This window comes from Xyrauchen texanus, chromosome 1 (genome assembly GCF_025860055.1).
Source record: "Xyrauchen texanus isolate HMW12.3.18 chromosome 1, RBS_HiC_50CHRs, whole genome shotgun sequence".
Classification (NCBI taxonomy): domain Eukaryota; kingdom Metazoa; phylum Chordata; class Actinopteri; order Cypriniformes; family Catostomidae; genus Xyrauchen; species Xyrauchen texanus.
In genome coordinates this window covers 15,308,080-15,334,296 of record NC_068276.1, presented here as the reverse complement: position 1 = coordinate 15,334,296, position 26,217 = coordinate 15,308,080, and the positions used below count along the sequence as shown (strand labels likewise).

Genomic DNA, 26,217 nt, shown 5'->3' with positions numbered 1-26,217 from the left:
GAATTTTTTACACATACGTCATTAGGGTCTCTGGGACTCCAAAGATAAAGAATGGTAAGTCAGTATTAACAGCACATTATATAGAAGTTAATTGTAAAATGCATGGGAGTAGTTTAAAACACCTCATCTGAGACAATGAATGTTAATTACTCTAATTTGTCTGGGAATCAATCTCCTCAACACTGCTGCTCATCTATCCAAATTACACACAACACAACGGACTGGCCAGGACAACAATCCAAGGTTTCTAATTTAACAGCACCTTCTTCCATGACATTTAGCACTAGGGTCAGCAAACTACTGTACAGCTGAATGTTTGTTTTTATGTGTATTAATGCACAACCCCACCACCACCCCCCACCTCCTATTTAAATGATCGTTCCCTTTTGACCAGTAACCCTGGGCATCAATCTCTCCAAATACTCCATTATCATGACAGCTAATGTTACTAGGGACAGAGTCATTACTCAAGGCTGCGGAGCGCATTTCTGCCCAGCCGATCTTTATCTCTGCACCTCCTCGCTATCACACTCTTCCAGGATCATATTGTAACCCTCCCCTCCTTCGCTGGACTGTCTTGAGCAGGGAAACACTAATCACATTACTAGGTTAATTTAGAGGACAATGTCAGCTACAGAGGGTGAACAAAGGAGGGGGGATTTGGGATAATACGGAACAACTCTCTAACATCCAGTTTCCTTACTTGGTTAACGGAAAATGATTAAAGAATATTGCTCCTCTAAGAAAATGATTGGATCTATGCTTTAAGTGATGATGACAGGACGGATTATCCACTGAATTACCAGTTTGTTTGGAGTTAACCTTTTAACCCTAGGCTACAAGTACACAATTTTAAAGATTATGTGGGGATTATCTGGATTAGTAAATGCTCCTAAAACATGGAGTACTTATTTGTCAAAGGTGAAGATAAAGATTCTCATTTAACAAAGCCTACAAAATATTTAGCATATTTATTAGCTCAATCCGGTTTTGGGGTTGTGTCTCGATTGTAACCTTTGTTAAAAGTCTCGCAACAGCGACATTCTAACCCAAACTAACCCTAAAGTTCCTGTCACACTAGGCTTTGAGAATGCAAAATTACTTAATATTCTGCAACAAAAGAGAAGATGTCACTCTCAATTGCTCGGTACTCGGTAATGCATCTAATTGTTAAAATATACCATCTACTTAACTTTCCCACAACACTGCAGAACATGTAGCTTGGAAATGTGTATTTCTTCTATTGAGCCAAGAGGTCAATCTGTGACATTTACATCCCCTATTGGTCAAATATCTTTTGGCTATGCAAATTCACAATTTAGAGGTCACCAGATAACTTAGTTGTGCAGCAGAAAATATCATTTCTTTGCATGAGCTTGTATAGTGTAATGCAGAATTTACACTACACGATTTTAAGCCTGATTTTCGCTTGCCAACAGTTTTGTGGAGATCGCCGACAAAAGCCTGAAATTGTAGGCAAATCGGAGCTCCCTCCCATGATCGACGATTGCAATGTATGAACCATCAAAGACGCGATTTGAGAGAAGCAATAACGCGTCGCCGATGTAAGAGAGTTATCTATAATGTTAAATATCTGGACCGGTCTGCGAGTCCAAATCGCGCAATGTGAAATATGTTTTGACCGAATACAACTGCAGCTTTGACCTACAGCCAATGAGAGAGCAAGAAACAGAGCACGAGAGGTTTCAGTGGGAGGAGTCCTGATGTACCTGCAATAGAACATCAACTAGCATGGCTGCGGTATCAAGAAAGTCTCATTGGACCGAAGAAATGGAGGAAAAATTCATGGAACATTGGCAGCAGCACCAGATTTGATGTTTCCTCTGAACTGTTGAGGTCTGCTTATGCTGCTCATTGGGATGTTTTACTTAAAGGTGGTGTAAGCAATTTCTTGCATGAAATGTCCCTACTACATGACATATTTCCCTGAAGCAGGTGTCCTGAGTATTCCCACTTGTCTGTGTGACAGCCCTCTGTCAACAGCAATAAAGAGTCACTGGGTTGGAGCATGCTTTTTTTTTTTAGAGAATCAGATACCCTCCCATTCTGGCTGTTATTTTGCATGTCTATTGTTCAGCTGAATAAAGATCCCTGCATACTTTATACGAAATCGAAGAGCGAAGGTGCGAGACGTCATGTAGAACAAAATCTGGCAAAAAAAAAAAAGTCATTTTGAGTTTGTTTCGGATGTTCATAACTTTCAGAAAAATTTCTTACCGGTTGCTAAACACCTTTTTACTGCAATTATCCCACATCATTGGTAGGTTTGACTTGGAGCTCCACCTACTTTTCCCATTCAGTCAATTAAGAGTGGTGTGTTGTTATTAGCGAGCTGGTGCAAATGTAACTACATTTGTACGATCGTCCACGTAGAGACATTTTCCAAGAACATGACATGTGATTTCTTTTTGTTTAATTAGTCAAAAGGAATGAAACCTGCTCAACTAATCTAAAGTGCTCATTCCTTTTGATGTTTGATGCTGCTTCACTCATGTGCCATCTGCAACGAAAGCCATTTACACATCTGCCCAAAGTAAGATATGCCTATCATCATTCTTTTGTCTGTATTCTACCCCATTAACCCTCTTTTATACACCCATCTTTGCAGTAGTATCAGTATCATCATTAATGACAGTAACAGAGTGTAATCAGCACATATCATGGCCACGTATAAAATGTTAGCTCATTACCTCCATGAATCCAGAATGAAAACACAATTTACACACGGTCTACTGAATATACATATATTACTTTAAATCATCATCATCAAGTAGTTAAAACACTTGATCGAGTGTAAATTGTACTCATACAATGAGGCATGAAGTTATTTGATAACACATTTAAACGCCATTTTAGTAGATGTTTTATATGTAGTCTTGAGCATCCTCATATTTAAATGTACCTCTAAACACCTCCCACAGCGGCGTGGCTGGTATGTCGTTGTTCAGCAATTTTGTACTTCTTTATGTCTCTGAACGAAGAACAAAGACGCACTTCTTTGTAAGTGTGTGGAAGCATAAAAGGACCACATCTTCTCCATTTAAAATATGGACTTGATTTCTGCCTTTAGTCACCTGAGTCACATACTGCAGTGTTTTGGATAATTGTCACATTCACATGACTGCAACTCCTTTTGTGTTTTAGATAGAGGCAGGTAAAATTATCGTTTTTCCTATTAGTCATGATCTCGATATCGATGAGAGGAAATTACTTGCATTTGCAACCAAATTTTGCGATTCTTTCATAGCGTGTTGTGAGTAAAAGTTGTTCCGTGTAATGTGTGTCCAAGACGAGATCCACGCAGCCCATTTGTCATTGAATACTGTATCTTTTAATACCTTTTCTGTTCTTTATGGTCAGGTGTAGATCCAAAAACAACTACAAAAAATATTTAATTGTAATCATGCATCGCACAGATGAGGTAAAGCCATTTGAGTCCTCTCTAGTTCACATGCTCATTTAAAGCCCTGTTTACAGAAATTACTTTTTTTTTTTTTTTTAAAGAGACAGTATCTGTTTTAGCACGTTCAACAAATCAATGTAAATACTTGTAAATGGTACAAATTCTGCAATTTAACAATATATATATAACAAAATAATATATGAAATATAATATCTTATTGATTGAATGAATGCATTTATTTGTTTATTTAAAAAAAAAAAAGCCAAAATGTGGAAAAATTATGAAAAAGTAATAAAATATAATTCGTAAAATTTATCTTTTCCTAATGTACTTAGTTAAAAGATCCCCTGTATAATTAACAGCATTAGCTGGGAGATAATATATTTATATGCAAAATTCTATATAAGCAAAAGGGACATTATAACTCAAATAAACCATATGAATCAATATCGATTCGAAATCAGAAATGAATCAGGGAATCTGTATCAATACCCAGCCCTAGTTTTAGATCAGTGATAGAAAGTAGTTAAATTCTTGGAAAACAGGGTCACCCTATATGATAACAAAAACGTTCCTGCCATGGACATCACTGTCAAAGGGGTGACTTTCTTGATGTGGATACATCTTTCCAACTATTATGCCAATTCCATGGCACACAGATTGTTGATGGAGGCTCAAACAGAAACAATTTTTCTGGTCTTAAATTCTTCAAAAAAATATTTTGGTTTCTCTTTGAGTTGGCCATATTTCTGATAAACAGAATTAATTTGTAAAAGATGCATAATGAAAATGATGACTTTTCTTTTAGAAGTAAAAACCTGAATGCAGTAGCTATTTTCATAATTATACCTCAAATTATTAAAGCTCCTCAAAAAACAATGTGAATGTAAAATATTTAGTGTATATGTTTGACGGAACTTTATCATTAAGAAACAAAATTAAAAATCAATATTTTAGGAACCCTACAAGTAAAATAATATCACTGTAAACCCTAATGTTTTCATTACTGGAAAAATCAAGTTGTCTTAACCATTACTTGAACTGTCAAGACTTGGGCTCATAACTCAAATACCTACGTTCTTTGAACCTATTTATCTTAAACCATAGACTTAAGATTTGAACTGTTAATAACATTATGCATTTGAATTATTTTACTTTGTTTCCATGGTTAAAAAGTACTTTTGGGGCATTTAAATAGTTTTTATTAAGAATTCATAGAGGTTCTAGATCTTCTGTAGTATTGTAGATGTTGTTTTGTTTCAAATTGTTGTTTCGTGTGATCACACCATTTGGGAGATCCGTGTCAGTTTTGGTCAAGTTGGACCCTACCTCTATTTCAGTTCACCTTGTAAACAGAATGTGCAAATAAAGTACAAATATATAATATGCATTTCAGTGGATAATTACGTTTATCCATTGATTAAGCTAAAATCCAGTTCTTTATTTTAGCTGTATTGTTTGATTATTTAAAAATGATATATGAAAACATGAAAGTAAATTCAACTAAAATCCAAGTAGATATAACAATATTAACTATCAAATCTGAAATCTACTTGCTTCTAGTTACCTGAACTTAAATAGTTAAGTTCATACTATTTGAACACCAAGTTAAGTTTTGCAGACTGCATTACTCAATTAAAGGGGCAATGAGTTTACTCAATCAATTTAGTCAACATATCAGGGTTTTCAGTAACTCCACACATTTTTTTTTTTGTCTTGTTTTCCAGTAAAACGATCTAAAGAATAAAAATGTATGTACTTTGGAAGCAAAATGACAAATAAGTTGTGTCTTATTTTTTAGAGAAATTTAACCAACATTGTTAAGTAAACTTTATGCTTATAACAATAAAGACCTATATGCTAGTGGGGTAAGGAAAAAAAAACTTAAAATTACAGGTAAAACAAGTTTCTTTGTCTCACCCTACTGGGGATTTGTTTTTTAAATCATAAACCCCACCAATTATTTTATTTTTATTTATCAGAAAACAAGACTTAACAGCCCATGTCATTCTGCTTCTGCAAGATGACAGAAATTTTCAGTAAGAAATTGATTTTTTTGCAGTGCATGCAAAGGTTTCTCAACCTAGAAGTTTTGCCTCCAGGTATTTACAGTATATTAGCATTCAATAACGTTTCTCTCCCCTATATAGTTGTGTTAAGCATCATGCATTTCTACCTAGAAACACCACCCCTGCAAAACCCACTCATACACACAGGCAGCATAGGAGGGCTTGGCCCAACAGCGGCCCAGCGATCTGTAAAATTAAACTTCATTTTCCTTCCAGTCTCTTGCCTGCTTCTACTCCTTACACTCGCATAATAACAATAACCATAATCAAAAGAATCTCACAGAGACACCACATGTTGTGAGTACATCTCCAATGTATAAAACTACATTCCTCCTCTGGAATTGAAAGTGCCCTGAGAGGTGATACATGAGGCAATTTTAATGGGTAGATAGGTTGTAAAAGAAGCAGACAGGGCAAGCTGAAGTCCATTTGTATGTTTAGCGTGCACATGAGACCCTGAGGAGGGATGGAAGGGAGGGATATTGGAAGCCGACTGGGCAGAGGTAAACGACAGGCCTTTAGAAACGTGACTCCAGCTTGCAGACACTTTATTGAAGTCAACTACTGAGACAAATACAAAGAGGACTGGGGGCAAGGCAGTCCTTCAAAGGAGATTGCTGGGTAATAGAGTCTATGCCAAAAATTGCGAAAATGTATTTAGGTCTGTGTTTATTACAACTGTGGAAGGTGGTGTGTTGGAATGGCCATTATAAAAAGGAAGACATGTGACTGTAGAGAGGCTTTTAGTAGAACAGCAAAAGCTGAGATGGAGTGTGTGTCTCAAAAGTGAACCTTTGGAATAGCACCATGATAAAATGGAAAAGACTTGGAAATGGAAAATGATGTTGGAAGTTCAAAGATGCTGAAATCTATGAACTCCTCATATTGACAAAGGAAATGTTCAGGACACACCAAAGAGGAAAACAAAGGAATGGTTTTGCTGATATCTGGCAGCCACTCGGCAGCTGAAGTGGTCGAATATTTGGCGGTGGACCAAATGCTATGCACGTTACCCCACCCACATTGACGGCATGTCAAATCCGTGCATTCTCAGAGCTCGTCGAGGCTGTGGATCTCTCTGAAACAGCCCAGGCACGCAAAGCCACTAAGCATTTGCCGATCTACCCCCAGAAGACCCCTGGGGAATACCACACGTGGGAGGGTACCTCTAAACCTGCAAGTTTGCCGGCGCCCACAGGGGATGGGGGCTCCCAACTACGGATCCCAACCCTCCCGAGCGTGGATGTCAGGCTGCATCATCCACCGGAGCCCTCCCGCCGGAGACCCAGAACATGATGTCTGACTGAACAGGCCATCCTGGACACAAGTAAGGGAGCACCTAATAGAAGCCCAACATGCTCAGGAACGAACATACATCTATCCCGCACAGGCCCGCAAGTCCTAGTATTGGTACCGAAGGCCTCCTGTAAATTCTTGGCATCCTGGCAGGGGCCCTATACGGTGAGAAAATGGAACCCGTAACCTACCAGTTGAGGCAGCCGATAAGACGGATCTAACATGTCAACTTGCTGAAGTGATAGGTGGAGACTGCTGGCAGCCCTGCCTTGTTAGCCTGTGAAGAAACGCAGGTGGTGGATCTGGGAGAACATCTACCCTCAGCTCAGAAGAACTAGAAGCCCTGGTCCACCACTTCAGTGATGTCTTCTCGACAACCCCCAGGCGGAAAAACATTATCACCCACGAAATCAGGACTCTACCAGGTGTGGTCATCTGTCAGCGGCCTTATCGGGGTACTGAGTTTTGCTGGCAAGCCATAGAAGAGGAAAAAAAAGCTTCAAAAAGTCCATGGTCCAGCCTGATTGTTATGGTGCCGAATAGGGATGGTACCTATCGCTTCTGTAACTACTTCAGGAAGCTGACTGAGGTCTCGATGATTGACAGATTTTCCATGCCCCATGTCGACAAAATAATAGATCAGCTGGGGAAGGGCCTGGTTTATCTCCACCCTGGACTTAACGAAGGGATACTAGCAAGTCCTTCTGACTGCCAAGGCAAAGTAGAAGATGTCCTTCAGCACCCCAACTGGCAGTATTGGGTCCTTCTCTTGGCATTACACGGGACACCAGCAACCTTCCACAGAATGATGAATATGCGGACACACCAACAGTAAGCAACCGCCTATCTAGATGACATTGTGATCCATTCAAAGAGCTGGAAGGACCATCTGGACTGCCTCAGTATGATGCTGTCAACTTTACGTAGGGCTGGACTCACCGTCATCCTCTGCAAATGCCACCTAGGTCTCTGAGAAGCATGATACCTGGGGTTCCGAAATGGCCGTGGGGTCCTCCTTCCTCAGGAGGAAAAAGTAGCTGCAGTGAAAGATTTCCTGTGACCCCACTCCAAGAGAAATGCCTTTCTTGGGTTGGTGGGATACTATTGCTGTTTTACCCCCAATTTCTCCTCTGTGGCTTGCCCCCTGACACACCTGACCAGAAAGGGGTATCTGAAAAAGGTAATCTGGACAAAAGGACACAGAGAAGTCATTCCAGTCATTGAAGTCGTCCCTCACCACTTCTCCTGTCATTCATGCCCCGGAATTCTCCTTTACACTCCAGACGGATGCCTCAGACACAGGAGTGGGAGCGTCCTGTCCCAATGCTCAGGAGGGGAAGAGCATCCTATAACCTACATCAGCAGGAAGCTGAACCCGGCCGAAGCCAAATATGCAGCTGTCGAAAAAGAGGCACTGGCGATCAAGTGGGTTGTCCTGGAGGTGTGGTACTATCTGCTTGGCAGATCCTTTACACTGGTAATGGACCATGCGCCCCATCAGTGGATGGCTCGGGCCTAAGACATGAATGCCCAGATAACAAGTTGGTTCCTTAAGCTCCAGGATTTCCACAAGTCCAACACAGGGCCGGATCAGCGAATGGGAATGCGGACAGACACTGTTTTTATTCTGGTCAGGTCTGGTAAGAAATTCCTCCCTCCTCCCATCCAGTATATGTAACAGAACTTGTCCGCCCTACAGAACCAGGTCAGTGTGGAGTGTGGAGAGATGCCTATGCGGCAACCATCGTCGCCCCTGGCAACAGCAATAAACTCTCGGTCTGATCACTCGCACCTGCAGCAGATTTTCCCATCAAGACTAGAGGGATATAAATTCCAGCAGAAAAATCAGAAGACAGAGAAGGATCTAGGAAAGGCACGCATGAAACTAACTGCCTCTTCTGTTTGTTCTAATTTTAGGAAGCGACTGACTGCACTGGGCTCTTCATCCTGCCGGTGTTTATCTCCACCGCCTCTAGGCCTGAGATGCTCCAGCCGACTCTCCACACCCAGTGCACATTCTGCCCCTACCAGCACGATCTCACTGACACCTCACAAGCATCTTCACAGTTCACTTCCTTGTGAAGATGCTTGTGAGCTTAGCAACTTCCTGTTGAATTAATAAATTTGCCCTCCAGAGGTCGTTCACTTGCCAACCTCTCTCGTGTCTCTACTTGGCCTGCTACTCACACCACACTACTGAAAATGTGAAGGCAGTGTTTTCAAATGTATCCACTTGGGAGAGCGTTTCAGAAAAGCTTTGTTTTAGCTGATAAAAATCGCTGTCTCAGTGTGGACGGAAGGCTAAAATTCGTGTTGGATTGTGTTAACATATTAGTGTGGAAGTGGCTTTACTTACCATGGCTTTTAAGCTCCAAAAGGGCAGGAGAACACCTCTTAAGGCTCAGATACACTCAGATACATTTGCAAACACTCGGACACAGCCCATGCTTCTAGGCGTTTAGAAGAATATTTAAATATGAAATGCAGTGTCTTGACAGCAGACTACATGTAAAACCAATGCGACATTAAAATGTGTCAATGACTTCATGCCTAATTCTATAAACAGAACCCACATGAGACCAGTAAATAAGCGTCATCCTGCGTCAACATTGTGTTTTGTCTAGGTTATACGCTATGCATAACTGAATTTAAACCGACTGATCTCAGTTCAGAACACGCTGAGCTGTCAGTAGCCATTGTTCTGTATATTTGGAACTTGTTTACAAGTGCAGCGGCTTCACACCGAAGATGTTTGTTTATCTTCTGTTTTGTTACTTTTAGTCTGTGTATTTTCCATCTCATATTCACACATCCCTATTATGGACATTCTTCGAGGAGCTCTCGGCCAGCTAAACACTGCCTTGTGCTCGTCCTTTGCACTTGATGTTGCAACATTTATCTGTGATCTGCACCTTGAGAGTTGCAGGTAGAAGCAGTTTGTTTCATCACTCCAGCAGGGAACACTTGTTCAGACATTTTATCTTTCCATTTGCACTTATTCTGTTTGGATAGTCTGTTGGATCATACTCCTGTTAATCAATACCATACCTTCAATCTATACTGCTGACTCGGGCTCAGTATTTGAAGTAAGTACTATATTGTATTTGTTAATTTACTGTTTGGTTTGCTTATTTTGTTTACATGTACTTTTATGTTTGAGCATGGGCTGAAAGCACATTTATAAATGTAAACATATCATAATTATTGTCATTATAAGTGGCAGCAACTCGGTCAATTGCATGACACAGTATTAGGTGGAGAGATTACATCTCCACACTTGCCTGGGAATGCCTCGGGGTCCTCCAGTCAGAGCTGGTTAATGTGGCTCGGGATAGGGAAGTTTGGGGGCCCTTGCTGGAGCAGCTGCCCCGACTTCGGATAAGCGGTTGAAGATGGATGGATGGAAGTTGTCATATGCAGTCAACATGGGAGCTCCCATGCTCAATGTAAAATTAAACAGCTTTTATTGGGTTCCTGACATGACAAGAGTCTTCATCTAATCTAAGGGTACATCATTTATATCATATCTCTAAAAAATTCTATTCATGTCATTATGTTTCAACTTTTTAATTAGCAAAACTTACCGAGTGCACTCTACGGTTATGTAAAGAAATATATATGCAGTAGATAATGCGTAATTTGTCATCGGTTATTTTATTTTATAGATTTTTGTTGACTTATTCTAAAAAAATTAATTAAGAAAATATCACATGACATGGTCATGGAAAATGTGATTGATCATACAGATTTATGCAAGTTTGCACCAGCTTCTGCACTCCAGCGTGTTCATGCTGACTGATCTCAACTCAAAATAAGTTGTCTTCAAAGTAGGTGGAGCCCTGATGAGGTGGACCAATGGCAGTAAGAATGTGTTATACAGCCAGTCAGAATATTTCTAGTCCAGTTTGCGCTTGCAAGCTGTTTCAAACCACGGCAACAAACTCAAACACACCTTCTTTATGAACAGATTTAGTCTGAGTTTATGTCAAACCCGTTCGTCCTACGATTCAGCAAGTAGTATAGTGACACCTTTTAGCACCATAAACATAGTCCGTATAACTTGTGCTCTCTATGCCAAGTCTTATGAAGCTATGCAATAGCCCTGTGTGAGGAACAGTTATTCACTCATAATGTTTCTTTGTTTTTTATCTGGGGAAGTTCTGAAACACTATTCCCGTCCATAAAAATATGTTGTTCCAACGTGACGATCCCAGTGTGACTTCAGTGATGCCAACATAGACTGCGCATGAGTTGTAACCCTAAGAGTTATGAGTTGTGTAATTGTGTATATTAGTTTTGTAAATTGTGTTTTGTAAATCTGACAACAATCTGTTCATTGCAGATTGGTATGTCTCATTATTGTCATGACTTCTTTGTTGCTCAGATCTGCTCCAAAGACTTTCATCCACTGTTGCACTTGTGTAAATGGTTGAGCGATAAAGTGATTTGATTAAGTGACTGAATAGTTCAAATATGCAGAATGGAGAATGAGATTTGAGGGCTGCTGTGAAGGGGAAGATTTTATATGAATAACGATCTACTGGATATTTCAGTATATTTCATATGGACTACTTTTATGGAGTTTGAGGGCTGTGGTCACTTTGAATTGTTATATGAAAAATAGCTAAATTAAGCTTCTTAATAAATTCTTCTTTAGTGTTCCTTGGAAAAAATAACAGCAAATGGGTTTGGGGTGAGTAAATGATGGTTCATTTTTGGGTAAACTAATCCATTAGTTTTAGTTTGACATTAGAGAAATACTTTTACAGAGGACGTTTTATTTCACTTTACTCATGTTAAAAACAACTACATTTAGCCAAAGAGGGCCTCAGTAGAATACCCAATAATCTGTCTATTACTACAGTCTAACTTTGACTCACCTGACAATGTCCATAGCCTGGTATATGACATCTGATTGGTCAACAGCGATGACCTTCCTGGCTCCCGCTTTGGCAGCAAACATGGAGAGGATTCCCGTACCACATCCCACGTCAAGCACCACCTACGGGTTAAAGGAGCAGCACATAACCTTTCCGCACAATGGAGCTGCCTGTGAACGCACACTCGACCTGCCAGCTTGTCTGTGCCATCTTGAGCATGCAGATGTGTAATAACGGCAGCAAAGGCATTTATCATGCTGACAGGGTCGAACCCTTATTTGCCAAAGACCACTGGCTGGACCACGATGGCCGAGATAAGCCCCCTCGCTGTCTTCCCGCCTTTCTCTCGGCTCACTGACTCCCCCCTGTATCAATGTTCATCTGCAGCAGGCTCAAGCTGATCTAGCCAATGTCAGCGTAGAATTAATGGTTTGTATATGAGCTCTAGTGTATTTCACTGAAAGCCTCCTACAGTGTTTGTGTGTGTGTGTGTGTGTGTGTGTGTGCGTGCTTGGAACTACCATTACCCTGTTATCAGCCTACTGCAGTTGGCATGCAAGAATCCCCTTAAAAATAAACCAGCTCGGAATAATGCAAGGAGTTTTTAAATCAGTGCTGTCATCGCATACTCTGTCACACCTTTCTCTACTACACCTAAAAAAGCCCCGAGCATTGCTGGGCTTAAGAATACTCACCTTGTCCTTGAAGACGTCCATGTTGTGGTACATGAAGTCTCGATAGCTTTCAGTGCGCACCTTGTCCTGTCGGAAAACGAAACAACCAAAAAGTAATGTGTCACCATTATATTTTTCATTAAAAAGAGAGAACGCACCCATTTTCATTAAGAACACGATCCAATCATTCAGAGCAAAAATTTAATTGTAATGCCTTCAGACAGGCTTATCCACTGTTATAGCTGATGAGTTTCTTTCAGTCAAGGCCCATGCTGGAAATCAAATTAACAATCGTTAAACAGCATGAAAGAAAAATCTGAGTCAAGACTGAATTAGAAAGCAATTGAAAGGATGTGTAACTGGTAATGATTTTTTATTTTTTTAGGGGAGGAGGTTGCTGTTGCTGTTGGGAGTGGAAATGAAAAATTAAACGAAACCGATCCTGGCACTTCTTGCTTCGCCAGCAGAATTTCACACCCAGAAATGGCTAATTAACCTGCCAATCAGAATAAGCACCTCCCAGAGCATGCATGATGCCGAAAGGCATTTACATTCCAGAAAGCGGCTGCCCATGTATAGCAGTTGAACCCAGAAAGTTCCAGAGGGCAAGTTACAAACAAATGGGGAGCTCATTTTTGCGCCTGTAGTAACACATTCAGCTTTTCCTTATCACAGAATGCTAATGGAATTTCTCTGTATGTGTGTGTGTGTGTGTATGTATATATATATATATATAGCTTCAGACACCTTTTTTAAAGCCATGATGGGCTTGTGAAAATATTGGCAGGGCAAGTAAAAATCTGGCCCAATAGAAAAAATCCTTAGCATTGAGCCCAGTCAAATAAGAATATTTAAAAAATCAAATCAGATCCTACCAGATAAACAAAAAATTAATTTATTGTCATAAGCTTAAGAAATGGTACAATCATTAACCCTTTACCTACTAACCACTAACTTCCCATGCAAGGAAGTTGAATAAAGCCATAGTTTTTGTTGGAAATGGAAGTTGAAGGGACACTGAACGGTGTATAATAAAAATGGCAACAAATGATAAAATTCCATTTAGAATTCTAATCCAACAGAATGCGATTGGATTGTTAAAGGAAATTCTGTCATGATTTAAACTTGTGTTGCATTCACATCATGTCGGAATCACTTTTAATTATGAGATTCAGACTTGTAAAAAGTGTTCACGTTTTCATAGAACTGGTAATAACAAGATTGAAACTCAGAATTTAAGAAAGCTCAGACTGAGAACAGTCTGAGAACCAATGTATAAAGAACCAATATAGCAGCGGCCTTAACAGTTGAAGGTAATGAACATATTTCTATTAAATATGCTATTTTATTATGGCATCGATGCCTGGAGCATTTTGTTGTTCTTTAACATTTTGCAAGAACATATTGAGGTGAATAATTGACTTAACGTTGTGATCAACAACAAAGCCGTTGTGGCATTATAAGTGTTGTCATAGAAACAAATGATTAAGAGGTCTGAGGTCATGAACGGCTCAGAGTAGTAGTACTGTTTGATTACAGACATTTGGGAATCGACTTTGGAAGATTCATTGTTTTTAAACAGGAGGTAAAGCTAAATCTCATAACAAACAGCTCATTAAAAAGCGTTCTTTCCACTATTTATAAAAGTATGAATGACATTTACTATTAATAGGTCAATTCTAAAATTAAATCAGGGCCTATATGCACATATCAAAGTGTGGTGCTTCAATCCCATGAGATAAATTTGAGTAGATGCAACTTTATTTCAAAGAACTACCATAAATAATCGTAAAAGCACCATTTAATCTATATTGAAATTGTCTGTTATCACTCACGAGTTCTTATTTAGAAGAAGGTTTATATTAGAATGTACAGTAATTGTCCACTACCTTTTGTACAATGAATAAAATGTCCAAACATGTCAGGTTTTTTTTTTAAATCCAAGTTGTTGTACTGGTATATTTCATACAATATAACATGTATACGTGTATCTAAAATCTTTGCCTTTGAATTTGATTTCATAAAATGTTTTTTTTTTTATTGCGTAAAATGTAGGCGAATAAAAGAAATATTTATGCAATGTTTTAAAATGCTAAAAATGACAAGACAGAGTATAGAAGCATTAGATTCTCATTTTTATTAAGTGCGTCGATCATTTAAGCTTTAACATACTGATTTATTGATGTGAACTGGGAAGCTCACCCAACTCTGCCATCTCCTTGTTGCAGCATCAGGGAAGTTGTTATTGTCCTGTATGCCAATTTACAGACAATTTGGCATGATACTTGATTATAGGCTAAGTTTAATCCAAAGTATAATATCTGCAGACTATACAGGTCTGGAAAGCAGATGTGTTGAAGTGCTTGTGTGAGTCTCAAACTCAGGTTGATGATCATTAAGATGCAGTCATTTTATAATCCTTTTGTAAATTGTATTAGTGCTGTTAGGCTTCTGAAATGTGTAGTAGTTAAGTGGCCGAGGAAATAAACATAGATTCCAGATGCCACGGACTTAAGGAATCGATTACCAGCTCTACAGAGTAGAATCTACGAGTTGTAATTCCGACATGACGTGAACGCACCATTGATCCAAATGTTATCTGCAATAAGAATCCCACAAAAATGTGGGTAGGCTCTTATTTTATCAGTTCCCTTTAGGATCGCTTTCAAATTCAGACAGAAATTCCATTAGCAATCCATTAGAATTTATTTGGATTATGGTGCCTTACTTTCTTTCTTCTATGGAGCACAAAAGGAGATAGTAGGACTGACTATCACTATTCACATTCAACAATGGAAAAAGAGATGCAATGAAACTGAATGGTGACTGAGGATAACATTCTGTCTAACATCACACTTTATGTTCCAAGGAAAAAAAGTCATACAGGGTTGGAACAATATCAGGGTGAATAAATGGCAAATTAAAAATTTTTGGTGAACTATCCCTTTAAAAAAATTAAAGTGCAATACAAATATTCTCTCAAAGTTTTTAGCATTAAACATATTTCAGAGTTCCTTCAACTTTCGATGAAAAAAGTGGGAAACTATGACTTTACTCAAGTTTCCTTACATGGAAAGCGGAGCATTAATTGATAATGGGTTAAAGATCACGCCATTCCTTCAGCTTATGACGGTACATGGCATAATGTTAGGATGGACAGTAAAAGGCATCAGTGCTTGCGCTGAACTATGCAGCTTCCTCTTCTCTGCAGAGAGTGCGACACAGTTTCAACTCTGACGCAAACCTGCATTTAATGCAAGTTGAAGAAAGCACCAATCACTGGCCTTCTCCAGCATATACTGCAGTATGAGAGACGATGATCCACATGCTTCTCCCTGCAACCTCCCCTACTGCAGTTAGAACACTCAAACAATGACATTTAAACAAAAGAGCGGAAAAATCTCCTACAAAAGTGCCTTGTGGCTAAAATAATGGCGAATCATAAAAATATGCTGCGTAAAGCAAATAATTGGATCTCTTTCTACAATGTGGATTGCACAGTGTGTGAGTTGGCGGAAACAATTTCTTTTGACCTTCTACCCTCGCCGATAGCAAATAAGAGTGCAGAAATATGCTACATGGGGACAGACCTACCTTCAGCATCTCCTCGTGGATGCTGTAATGCCCATAAGAGCTAAAGTAGGCCTCGTCTTCATCTTCCCTCAACTCAGCAATGGCCCCTGAGCTTGAAGGGCCACGGCTTGTGTCTGCATTCAGCACTAGACCTTGTGCAAGCAATCTGGGGCAATGCAAACAACACACACGCATATATTAAGACAGAGGAAGGATCGGTCAGTCCCTCTAGCACACGCGTTTGTGCATGTGAGCGCTTGCTCAAAATCTTAACCACTGCAGTGGAATTTTACCCCATGTGTAACTTCTATTGCCCCGCCTCCTTTTTTGCACCTCTACCAAATTCAGTGGGTGTTTTTGAATCTGAACTCTATGCTGCCCCCTGCTGTACCCAGTTATTTATCACACAAGGGTGTCACGATTTACAATCTCCAAGAGAGCTGTTATGATCACAGGTATCTTAAAAAAAAAAAAAAAATCACAACTTAAATCTCCATCGCTTGGTCAAAGTAATTTAAAATAATAATTAGATGGTCCAAACATTAAGTTTTCCATTTTTTACTTATGTTGTCCCCTAAGCAAAGAGAAATAAGAGATACAACAAATGAATCTACATATGTTTCATGAAGTAGCCCATCAACAAAAACATATCAATAGGGCCAATGCAAAGACTTCCAGATACACAACTTTCCCAAAATTAGAACAAAATAATTTTTTGTGGTATTAAATATGATGCCACAAATGATGTCTATTGAGCTTAACTTGTATTGAACCTGGACTATTCCTTTAATTAAAAGGTAACTGTTTACCTTGCTCCTTGAATGCACTTTTCGGCTGTGATTTTCTTCTCAGTGACCCCACCCAACACATATGAACAAGAAGACTGGATAAGTGTTCTACTAACTTGAGTTTGTGCAAATCTTCCATGGCACGGGCCAGGGCTTCTTCAGCTCTCTGAGCTCTGTCTTCAGCCTGCCTGGCTCTCTGAAGCAGCACAGCCGTATTATCACCAGCTGAGGGGCTCAATGTCACAGCTTCAGCTTCACTAAACTCCTCCAGATCTGAGACAGACAAAAATAAAATGCAACATTGCCATGCCAGTTGCAAACTTTTGTTTAAAATATGGGAATGAGAAAGTGTACAATTTACTTAGACTATGTGATGTCTGTTTTTAGGCACGTTTCAGATTTAACAAATAAAACCAAATGAAATGTACACTAATGGATCAATATCGTGAAAATAGACTCTATCACCATTCATGAAATTCAAAGTTCATAGATGAAGAAGGGAGTTTGTCCTTATGCTGACCTTAATATATAATAACTGGCATACCTAACTGCAGTAATGGGTCATCGGGCAAGGCTGGCTTCATAAATTCATCACTATTCCATGGTAATGGACCTGAAACCATCAACAAACTCTCTGCAGAACATCTCTGCAAAACAACACAATCAGATTTCATATCAATGTCCATCATCAATGTGAACTTGATTCACAAACTGTATGACTGAAAGTGATACTTACAGTAGTTCTAATATAGTTGATCATCTTTATATAGCCATAATCATCAAGCCCTAAAAAGCAATTAAAACAAAGAGACATCAAACATCACAGAGTGAGCCACCAAAAGGTTCAAATAGTTTAGTTTGGGATCCTTACTGTGCTTTTGGACTAGTTCTGGTAAATCCACACCATGATCCGCCTTACAGTGTTGGAATGTTTCAGAGACAGAAGTGAGAGTCCTGTTTGAAATGAGAAACAGATGTTTGGATGCAAATCACAACATTATCAGCTACATAAGGCCGAAAACTACTTCTGAACTTGTGTGATTTCCGTTCACTCATATGTCACCATTACAAAAACCGTTATGCATATTTAATGGACTTCAAGACATGTGCTCTGGTATACTTTGGTAAACCTTTGTCAGTCAACACCATTCGCCGCTGCATCCACAGACGCAAGTTGAGACTTTACTATGCAAAGCAGAAGCCGTACATCAACACTGTCCAGGAGCGCCGCCGCCATCTCTGGGCTCGGCCTCATCTTAGATGGAAAGTAGAACAGAAGAACTGTGTTTTGTGGTCCGACGAGTCCACATTTCAAAAAATGTTTTGGAAAACAAAACAGCCGTCGTGCTCTCTGAGCCTAAGAGCATCAGGTCCAAAAGTCAGTGTCAGTCATGGTGTGGGGTGTGTCACTGCCCACTGCATGGGAAACTCGCACATCTGGAGCAACATATACTGCCATCCAGATGCTGTATTTTCCAATGATGTCCCTGCATTTTCCAGCAGGACAACTGCAAACCACATAATGCTTGGATTACAAGAGCATGGCTGTGTAAGCAGAGAGTGTGGGTGCTAGATTGGCCTGCCTGCAGTCCTGAGCTGTCTCCAATTGAGAATGTGTGGTGCATTATGAAGAGCAAAATACAGCAACGAAGGCCCCATACAATTGTGCAGCTGAATATATACATATGACTGAAACTTTTCTCATTATCTTAAAAATCTTTTGATCTGAAGGTGTATGCTTAAATGTTTGAAATTAGTTTTGTAGACAAAAATATAATTGTGTCAAAATATGAATTTGTTTCATTATAAAATGTAAAAATTATAAAAAAAAAAATTTAAAAAAAAGGTTTTTGAAATGGATGACTTGGACCAAATAAAGAAAAGCAGCTAATAAGTGCCCAACATAGATGGGAACTCCTTCAATACTGTTTAAAAAGCATCCCAAGGTGATGTCTCAAGAAGCTGGTTGAGAAAATGCCAAGAGTACATGTCTGCAAATTCTAGGCAAAGGGTGACTACTTTGAAAATTCTAAAATATAACACAGTTTTGATTTATTTTGTATATTGTTTATTCACAACATAACATATATGTGTAATATATATATATGTGTTTGTGTGTGTGTGTTTTTGTGTGTGTGTGTTTGTGTGTGTGTGTGTGTGTGTGTGTGTGTGTGTGTGTGTGTGTGTGTGTGTGTGTGTGTGCTTTGGGCCAAAGAGCCACCAGGGGGCTTTTTTTATTTTTTATTAATTTCCATTTTTTTATTTTGAAATATACTTAAAAGCTGCCAGTAAGACTCAGGCAGCTGTTATGGCTCAATTAGACAATTATAATGGGCCTCCTTGTGGTCCATTTCAGGGAGAATATAACTGAAAGGAGAGTGTTGTTGCTAAATGTGACACATATAAGGCATGCGCATGTTCAAAGGGTTTTTCGTCATCATGAAGTGCACCTACAAGTCGGGACCAGAATAACGTTTATTGGGGGCATCAGAGTAGGATTTTGCTTAGGGCCCTCATATGCTCAGAAATGGCCCTGCTTGAATATTATTATGAATGTGGTTCTTATGACATCACATTAATGGAAATTCTAGAATATAAGTACTTAGAAAAAAATCATTTGTAAAACACAGGAGCATTGTGAGCAGAAAAAAACCTTAAGATTAATCTAAACTACATTTAACAAACAACTAAAATTGGTTAAGATGGTAAATAACAAAACTGCAATAACTTAAAAGGCCCTGCATTTTCCTTCTCGCACTTCTTACAAAACCATGAATTTGATATGAGTAGATCACAAGCCACAAAATCCTAATCTACTAGGTACGAATAAGTATTACCTGTCACAGAGCACACACGGGATTGACATGTGTTCAGATCCCTCCTCCATCGACTGCCACTGTTCATCATCACTGTCAGAGAGCTCGGGTACATCATCACACACCTCAACGTCACGATCGGCTACATGACATCGAAAACAATTAAATACCGTTTTATTACACAGTTCATCTCGTCGATAGCAGTGTAAAAAATTATATATTAAAATTGGTGCCATATGAAACTATTGATTAAACAAGCTGGAAATACTACATTCTTATCAATGTACACTAAGACTAAAATACATCCTTTAAATCTATAGAATTATTCATAGTAAAGAGCATCTTAAGCAACAGGATCCATAAAAAGTATATTTCATGCATTCACGTGTACCTGTGTACGCTGCCATATTGTATTTACTTGAGCTGGGATGATCTCTTCCGGGTTATACATATTTAACTGTACTTTCATTTTTGTACCACGTGAGATCGCTGTTTCCTTAATAATCGATTGCAGGACACGTCTCCGGTGTTTTCATATGGGGATGGGCGTTTCTAAACTATCCAATGAAAGAAGAGAATCTCAATGGTTTGAAAACGCCCATTGATTAAAAAAGCCCATTCAAACGGCTCATAGTGGATAAGACACTGATGGGACAGCGTTTTTAAGTTGTACTAATGATAACTGTGTTTTTTATAAAAGTGCCGCTATTCGTTATTTATTTTGGGGTGTGTCCTGAAGTGCAAGACTTTTGGAGAGAGTTAACAATTATTTAAAAAAAAAAAAAAGCCAAGATTGTGTCTCAGTTGCTAATGTTAAAAAAAAAAATATTTAAATATTTTGATTTAATTATTATTTTAAAGTAGTTAAATTGGCTGAAAAATATATATATATTAAGTATTTTAACTAAAATCGAAATTGACATATTTGGAAACTATATATAAAAGTAAAAATCTGAAAGCAATAAGAACTATGCAACTGATTAATCAGGAGTGGTGGTGGCATAGTGGGCTAAAGCACATAACTGTTAATCAGAAGGTTGCTGGTTCAATCCCCACAGCCACCACCATTTGTGTCCTTGAGCAAGGCACTTAACTCCAGGTTGCTCTGGGGGGATTGTCCCTGTAATAAGTGCACTGTAAGTCGCTTTGGATAAAAGCATCTGCCAAATGCAATTAATGTAAATGTAATATTTACAGCATTTTTCTATAATGCCATTTATGTTGCTTCACTTTCATGTAATTTTTTCACATATACCCTTGATATATTTGTTTTATAGCAATGTTTTATTAAAGGTTATATGTACTCTTGTTTGTACCTTTTGAATTGTTTAAATAAAATGGCTCATAGTGTATCAATTATTATAAACTATTAAGATAAATGAGTTTTTTGATGAGTTAGGATTTGGAGCAGGAGCTGATCTCTATGGGGCCTTTTTGAAAAAGAGGGAGAAATGTGGTGCATGTGACATCAGTTCTTCAAAAAGCAATGTTAGCGGTTGAAAAGTGGTCCTGTGCTTATTAAATATCCTGGCAAGGGCAAACTGGGTCATGCTTACCAGCAAAACCTTGACCTCTTTGAAAATAGGTTGCCTTTAATGAAAAAAACATTTTAAAAAAATTTTTTGCTGCCATGCATTGCATTTAAGACAAGAGATCTGATTAGTTTAGTTATCATTATAGTTACATATTATTAATGTGAGCACAGGAAATATAAAAGTCATAAACTGCAATTATTGATTAACTATTTATATATTTAGTATTAAATGTATATATGCAAAAAATTACATTCAGACTAGAAAGATTGGATGCAATACAGTGTTTACACAAAAACGTTTGTATTGTTTGTGTTGTAGATGGTTGTCTACCTATAAAAGTTTAGACATTTTCCACCCACAAGCTGTCCCCTTTTACAGCAACAAAACCACACAGCTGTATTCTCATGAGACACATCTCTTTCCATTACCAAATGCTTGCTCACCTTGCTACCACAGTTATAATAACAGAAATAAACTTCAAAAACTGTCAGAAAATAAATCTGAGATCTAATATGCAGTATGTTGTTGCATTTAACTGTAAGATATAAATTAAACTGACATTGGTATGAACTATTGCAAATAACACTACTTAAATATAGTGGACATGCTTCCTAGACAATTTAAATATATACACTGGAATAATTGGGAATAATGTACAGATTTGGCTTTTATGGAAAGAAATTTGACTTTTATTCACCAAAGTGGCATTCAATTGGTCACAATGGATAGTCAGGACATTAATAAAGTGAAACATTACTATTATAATTTGAAAAAATAAAATAAAATACTTAAAGATTTATCAAAACAATGATTGACTGACGAGTTTCTAGAGAAAGTTGTTTATTTTTTTGTGCCATTTTGGACCAAAGATTGACTTCAAGACATGCCAGTCTATTGTATACTGTGGCAACTCAAAAACAAACATAAAGACAATGTTAAGCTTCATTTAATGAACCAAATAGTTTTCATCAGTGTTTTATATAATGGCAAATGATTTTCTAGCACCAAATTAGCAATTTAACATGATTACTCAAGGATAAGGTGTTGGAGAGATATGCTGCTGGAAATGGGGCCTGTGTAGATTTGATGAAAAATGACTTTTTTCAAATAGTGATGGTGCTGTTTTTTACATCAGTAATGTCCGACTATACTTTGTGATCAGTTGAATGCCACTTTGGTAAATTAAAATACCAATTTCCTTCCGAAACAGCAAAATTTGTACATCATTCGAAACTTTTGGCTGCCAATGTACATACAGTATGTATATATATATATTTGTTTATGGCAAGTATTGCTAATTAGAATGGGTGAAGCCAATTGTAATTTCTATGAAACCCGCTCCACGCCGACAAACAGAACAAGTACTGACACGACAATACTAAGCAGATTTATTTTTCTATGGATTTTCACATTTTGGGTCCTACTTTAAGAGTGTGAGTGCTAAGCACAGCACTATAGGCTAAGTCATATGTGCAAAGTCAATGGGCATAGCCATGAAGTTTTGGTATATCCGTCCAAGCATTCTGTACTTGCAAAGCGCTATTGGGCTAGGTCAAGTGTAATTTAATTTGGAGGTACTTTTCTGGCTATTGCACCATTATTGTTCTATTATATAGTCCCTGTCTAGTACCAGCAATATAAACAAAGACAGCATATTCATAAGAAGTTGGTCATGTAAATGGCCAGATTGCCATTTACATGCCCCCCCACTCTTCCGTGGAACACGGAAGCTTGATCTTTGCCCCACTTTCTGTAGAATATTGAATTTGGTGTTCTGAATTTGTTCTTCTTCTTGAAAACTTGAAGCTGTATTTTTTAAAACTGAATATTTACACTGTAAGAATTCAGAACCAAAAATGTGCTGTTTGAAAAGACATATTTATACAATTGTGCCATAAAAAAAAAAGAATTCAATTTGGTTAAATATGAAATGTCCAGGATTGGAGTTTCAAAAATTTTAAATGCAACGTAATATTAAATTTGGCAAAATCACACTTATAATTCAAATTTACACAATTCTAATTCAAATTGTTTGTCGTATTTTTTAGAAAATGATCTAAAAGTAGAGCTCACATGGTGTAGTGGTCTAAGCACATAACTGGTAATCTGGTAAGAGCAGAAGGACACTGGTTTGAGCCCCACATCCACTACCACTGTGTCCTTGAGCAAGGCACTTAACTCCAGGTTGCTCCAGGGGGATTGTTCCTGTAATAAGTGCACTGTAAGTTGCTTTGGATAAAAGCATCTGCCAAATGTGTAAATGTAGATTAGAACTAGAATATGGTAAGACCTGTGACTTCTGACTTCAACTGATTTTTCAGTTTGTGACAAGGACATGTCATGTATTTATAAAGCAAATATTATTAGGTAATAATTTACAATCAATTTACATTTTCTAAATAATGTCTTTATGTCTTTAATTAATTCTACATTTTGTACATCATATCCTAAGAGTCTTCTTTTGAAAGATACTTTATTTTGAGTATGTCCTGGTCAGGTCTGTGCTCAAAAAATTAGCAACCATAAAATGCAACTTGTTATTTTTGCTAGCTATGCTGACACATTCATCTAATTTTCTAGATACATCAGTGATGAAAAGAAATTCAAATTACATTCGTTTTTTCTTTGAGACAGTATAAAAAGAAAGAACACACTCGTGACCCCACACCCTTCAAAATGTTTTGGTCTCCCCCAATGTTCATGACATGGTTTTAGCCTTGCTTCAAACTAAACATAAATATAATCAAAATAATGAAGTGGTCAAAAAAAAAAAAAAATCACTACAACCAACTTTCCCAAATCCAAACATATTACCCTCTCCAACTTTTTCCATTGGTCTTTTTTGCAGTGACTTAAAAATCACACTATGACAACAGGTGGCAAATATTAATACATATGTTATTAATGTATGAATACATAAATACAATTGTAAATATAAACATAATAACAATTATAACTGTAACTTAAGACATGACTTCTAGAATGTTTAACACAAATCTCATAATATTTTTTGTTTTAAATAAATGGCTACAATAGGGGCTGTCAGTGACATAATTTGATGTTCCACTATACACTCACTGAGCACTTTATTAGGAACACCTGTACACCTTCTTATTCGTGTGATAATCTAATCAGCCAATCCTGTGGCAGCAGCGTAATGCACAAAATCATGCAGATTACATACATCGGTCTCTTGAGTTTACTCAGAATGGGCTACAACAGCAATAGACCATTTCGAGTTCAAATTCTGTCTGCTAAGAACAGAAAACTGAGGCTGCAATGGGCACAGGCTCACCAAAACTGAACAGTTGAAGATTGGATAAATGTAGCTTGGTCTGATGAATCTCAATTTCTGCAAAGGCGCACAGATGGTATAGTCAGAATTAGGTACCGACAGCATGAATCCATTGACCCAACCTTCCTTGTGTCAACAGTCTAGTTTGATGGTGGTGGTTTAATAGTGTGGTGAATGTTTTCTTGGCACTTTTTGGGCCTGTTATTACCCATCAATCATCGCTTAAATGCCACTGCCTGTTTGGGTATTGTTGCTGACCATGTGCATCCCTTAATGGCCACAATTTACCCATCTTCTAATGGCTACTTCCAGCATGATAATGCATCATGTCACAAAGCAAAATTAATCTCAAACTGGTTTCATGAACATCACAATGAGTGCAATGTCCTTCAGTGACCTTCCCAGTCACTGGATCTTTTTGATGTGGTAGAATGGGGATTCGCAGCATGAATGTGCAGCTGACACATCTACAGAAATTATGTGATGTCATCATTGACCATGAAAATAGCAAATTGCTCTTTGCGCCACTTCATTGACAAACCATACACCCACAGTTTGCGCATATACACTCAAAGATAGTGCAAAAACTCCCACCCACACCAATATGTGCTTTGCTTCATGAATAGAAAAAAATCCCATTCATACTAATGACTCTACCTTGACCCTGCTGAAAAGACCAGCATTGCTGGTCACCAGTTCATGTGGTGTTTTGGGTGTTAATCCCTCAGCAAGGGATGCTGATTTGCTGAGGACCCTACCAGGCTTTTAAAATAGCTTAACCAAGTTCATATGAAAGACCATGCTGGCCAACCAACTTTATCATTTATGTTTTGCTGGTAAAAAAGCATGGCTATGCTGGTCCACCAACTAAACCAGCACCAAACCAGCACTAACCAGCATAAACCAGTCTAGGCCAGTATGGGAAATGCATGCCGGTTAAGCTGGTCTTTGTTCATTAGTACAAATGAATGAGAGCACAGTCATCACAATTTGAGCAACTGATCAGTTGCTTGATGTTTGCAGAGGCTGTAGAGAGCTCCGTTTGCAGTGAGCCTTTAATAATGAAATTAGACAAAAAGAGTCAGAAAGCCCTCAGCAGAGCACACACGTCTGTGGTTAAAAGTTTCCACACTTGAAAGCTGTTACTTTCAGAAGTATGACAGTCATTCCGATGTGCTTTTAACATGGTGGTATTAAACATATCTTGAAAGGCCTGCATCACAGTTAAACAGTATGGCAGAGATTCCAAATATTGCAAATAATTTGATCATTATTTTTAAGCAAGCACCTTAAGCATTTCACATTGTACACTGTTTGTATTTCCCATTACTTTATTGCTTAAACCTGTGTAAGTTTTTTTTTGTTTTGCAAATCGAATATAATATGATCACTCATTAGAGTTCAACAAATGGTCTTAATCAATGGGGGTTCAAAACAATAAATGTACTGACTGGATCTACCCAAGTCATGTCTGGGCCTTAAGTGCTTCTTTATCTTAATTTAAAACTTAAAACAGCCTATGCCAAAATAATGGAAATTCCATTTATATATATGTATGCATTTAAGTAATATTACTCTTACATAAATGTACTTATGTTCTTCAGTAGATGAGTTAAAGAGTACTATCATATTTTAAGGTTCATTGATGTGCAATAAGACCCTGAATGTGCCAAATGCCTACAGACTGTATGTGCCTCATCCAACAATATATACTGTTTCAGTGAGTGAGATTGTTTTGTGCTTATAGTGTCTAATGTCTCCAACATTGCATGTAAGGTGCACAAGAAAATTCTCAGCTGTTTTCATGTATCTGGCATGTGTCTTACATGATATTATTTGACAGATAAAACTACAGTCATCAATGTGT

General features: G+C 38.1%; 1 protein-coding gene across 2 annotated transcripts in view; it reads right to left on the bottom strand.

Moving 5' to 3' along the window:
- The window catches only part of LOC127645460 (protein arginine N-methyltransferase 3-like), a 75,572-nt gene extending 55,630 nt beyond the window's left edge, over positions 1-19,942 (bottom strand). For both annotated transcript variants that reach the window (XM_052129125.1, XM_052129197.1), the window contains exons 1-9: positions 19,912-19,942; positions 19,542-19,662; positions 17,576-17,658; positions 17,441-17,490; positions 17,249-17,351; positions 16,821-16,977; positions 15,938-16,082; positions 12,365-12,430; positions 11,670-11,791 (exon numbers count right to left, since the gene is read on the bottom strand). In XM_052129125.1, coding sequence (XP_051985085.1) covers positions 11,670-11,791; positions 12,365-12,430; positions 15,938-16,082; positions 16,821-16,977; positions 17,249-17,351; positions 17,441-17,490; positions 17,576-17,658; positions 19,542-19,662; positions 19,912-19,927 — 863 coding nt within the window. In that variant the 5' untranslated portion in view covers positions 19,928-19,942. The remainder of the gene's footprint in view (positions 1-11,669; positions 11,792-12,364; positions 12,431-15,937; positions 16,083-16,820; positions 16,978-17,248; positions 17,352-17,440; positions 17,491-17,575; positions 17,659-19,541; positions 19,663-19,911) is intronic.
- Between the last annotated feature and the right edge of the window lie 6,275 nt (positions 19,943-26,217).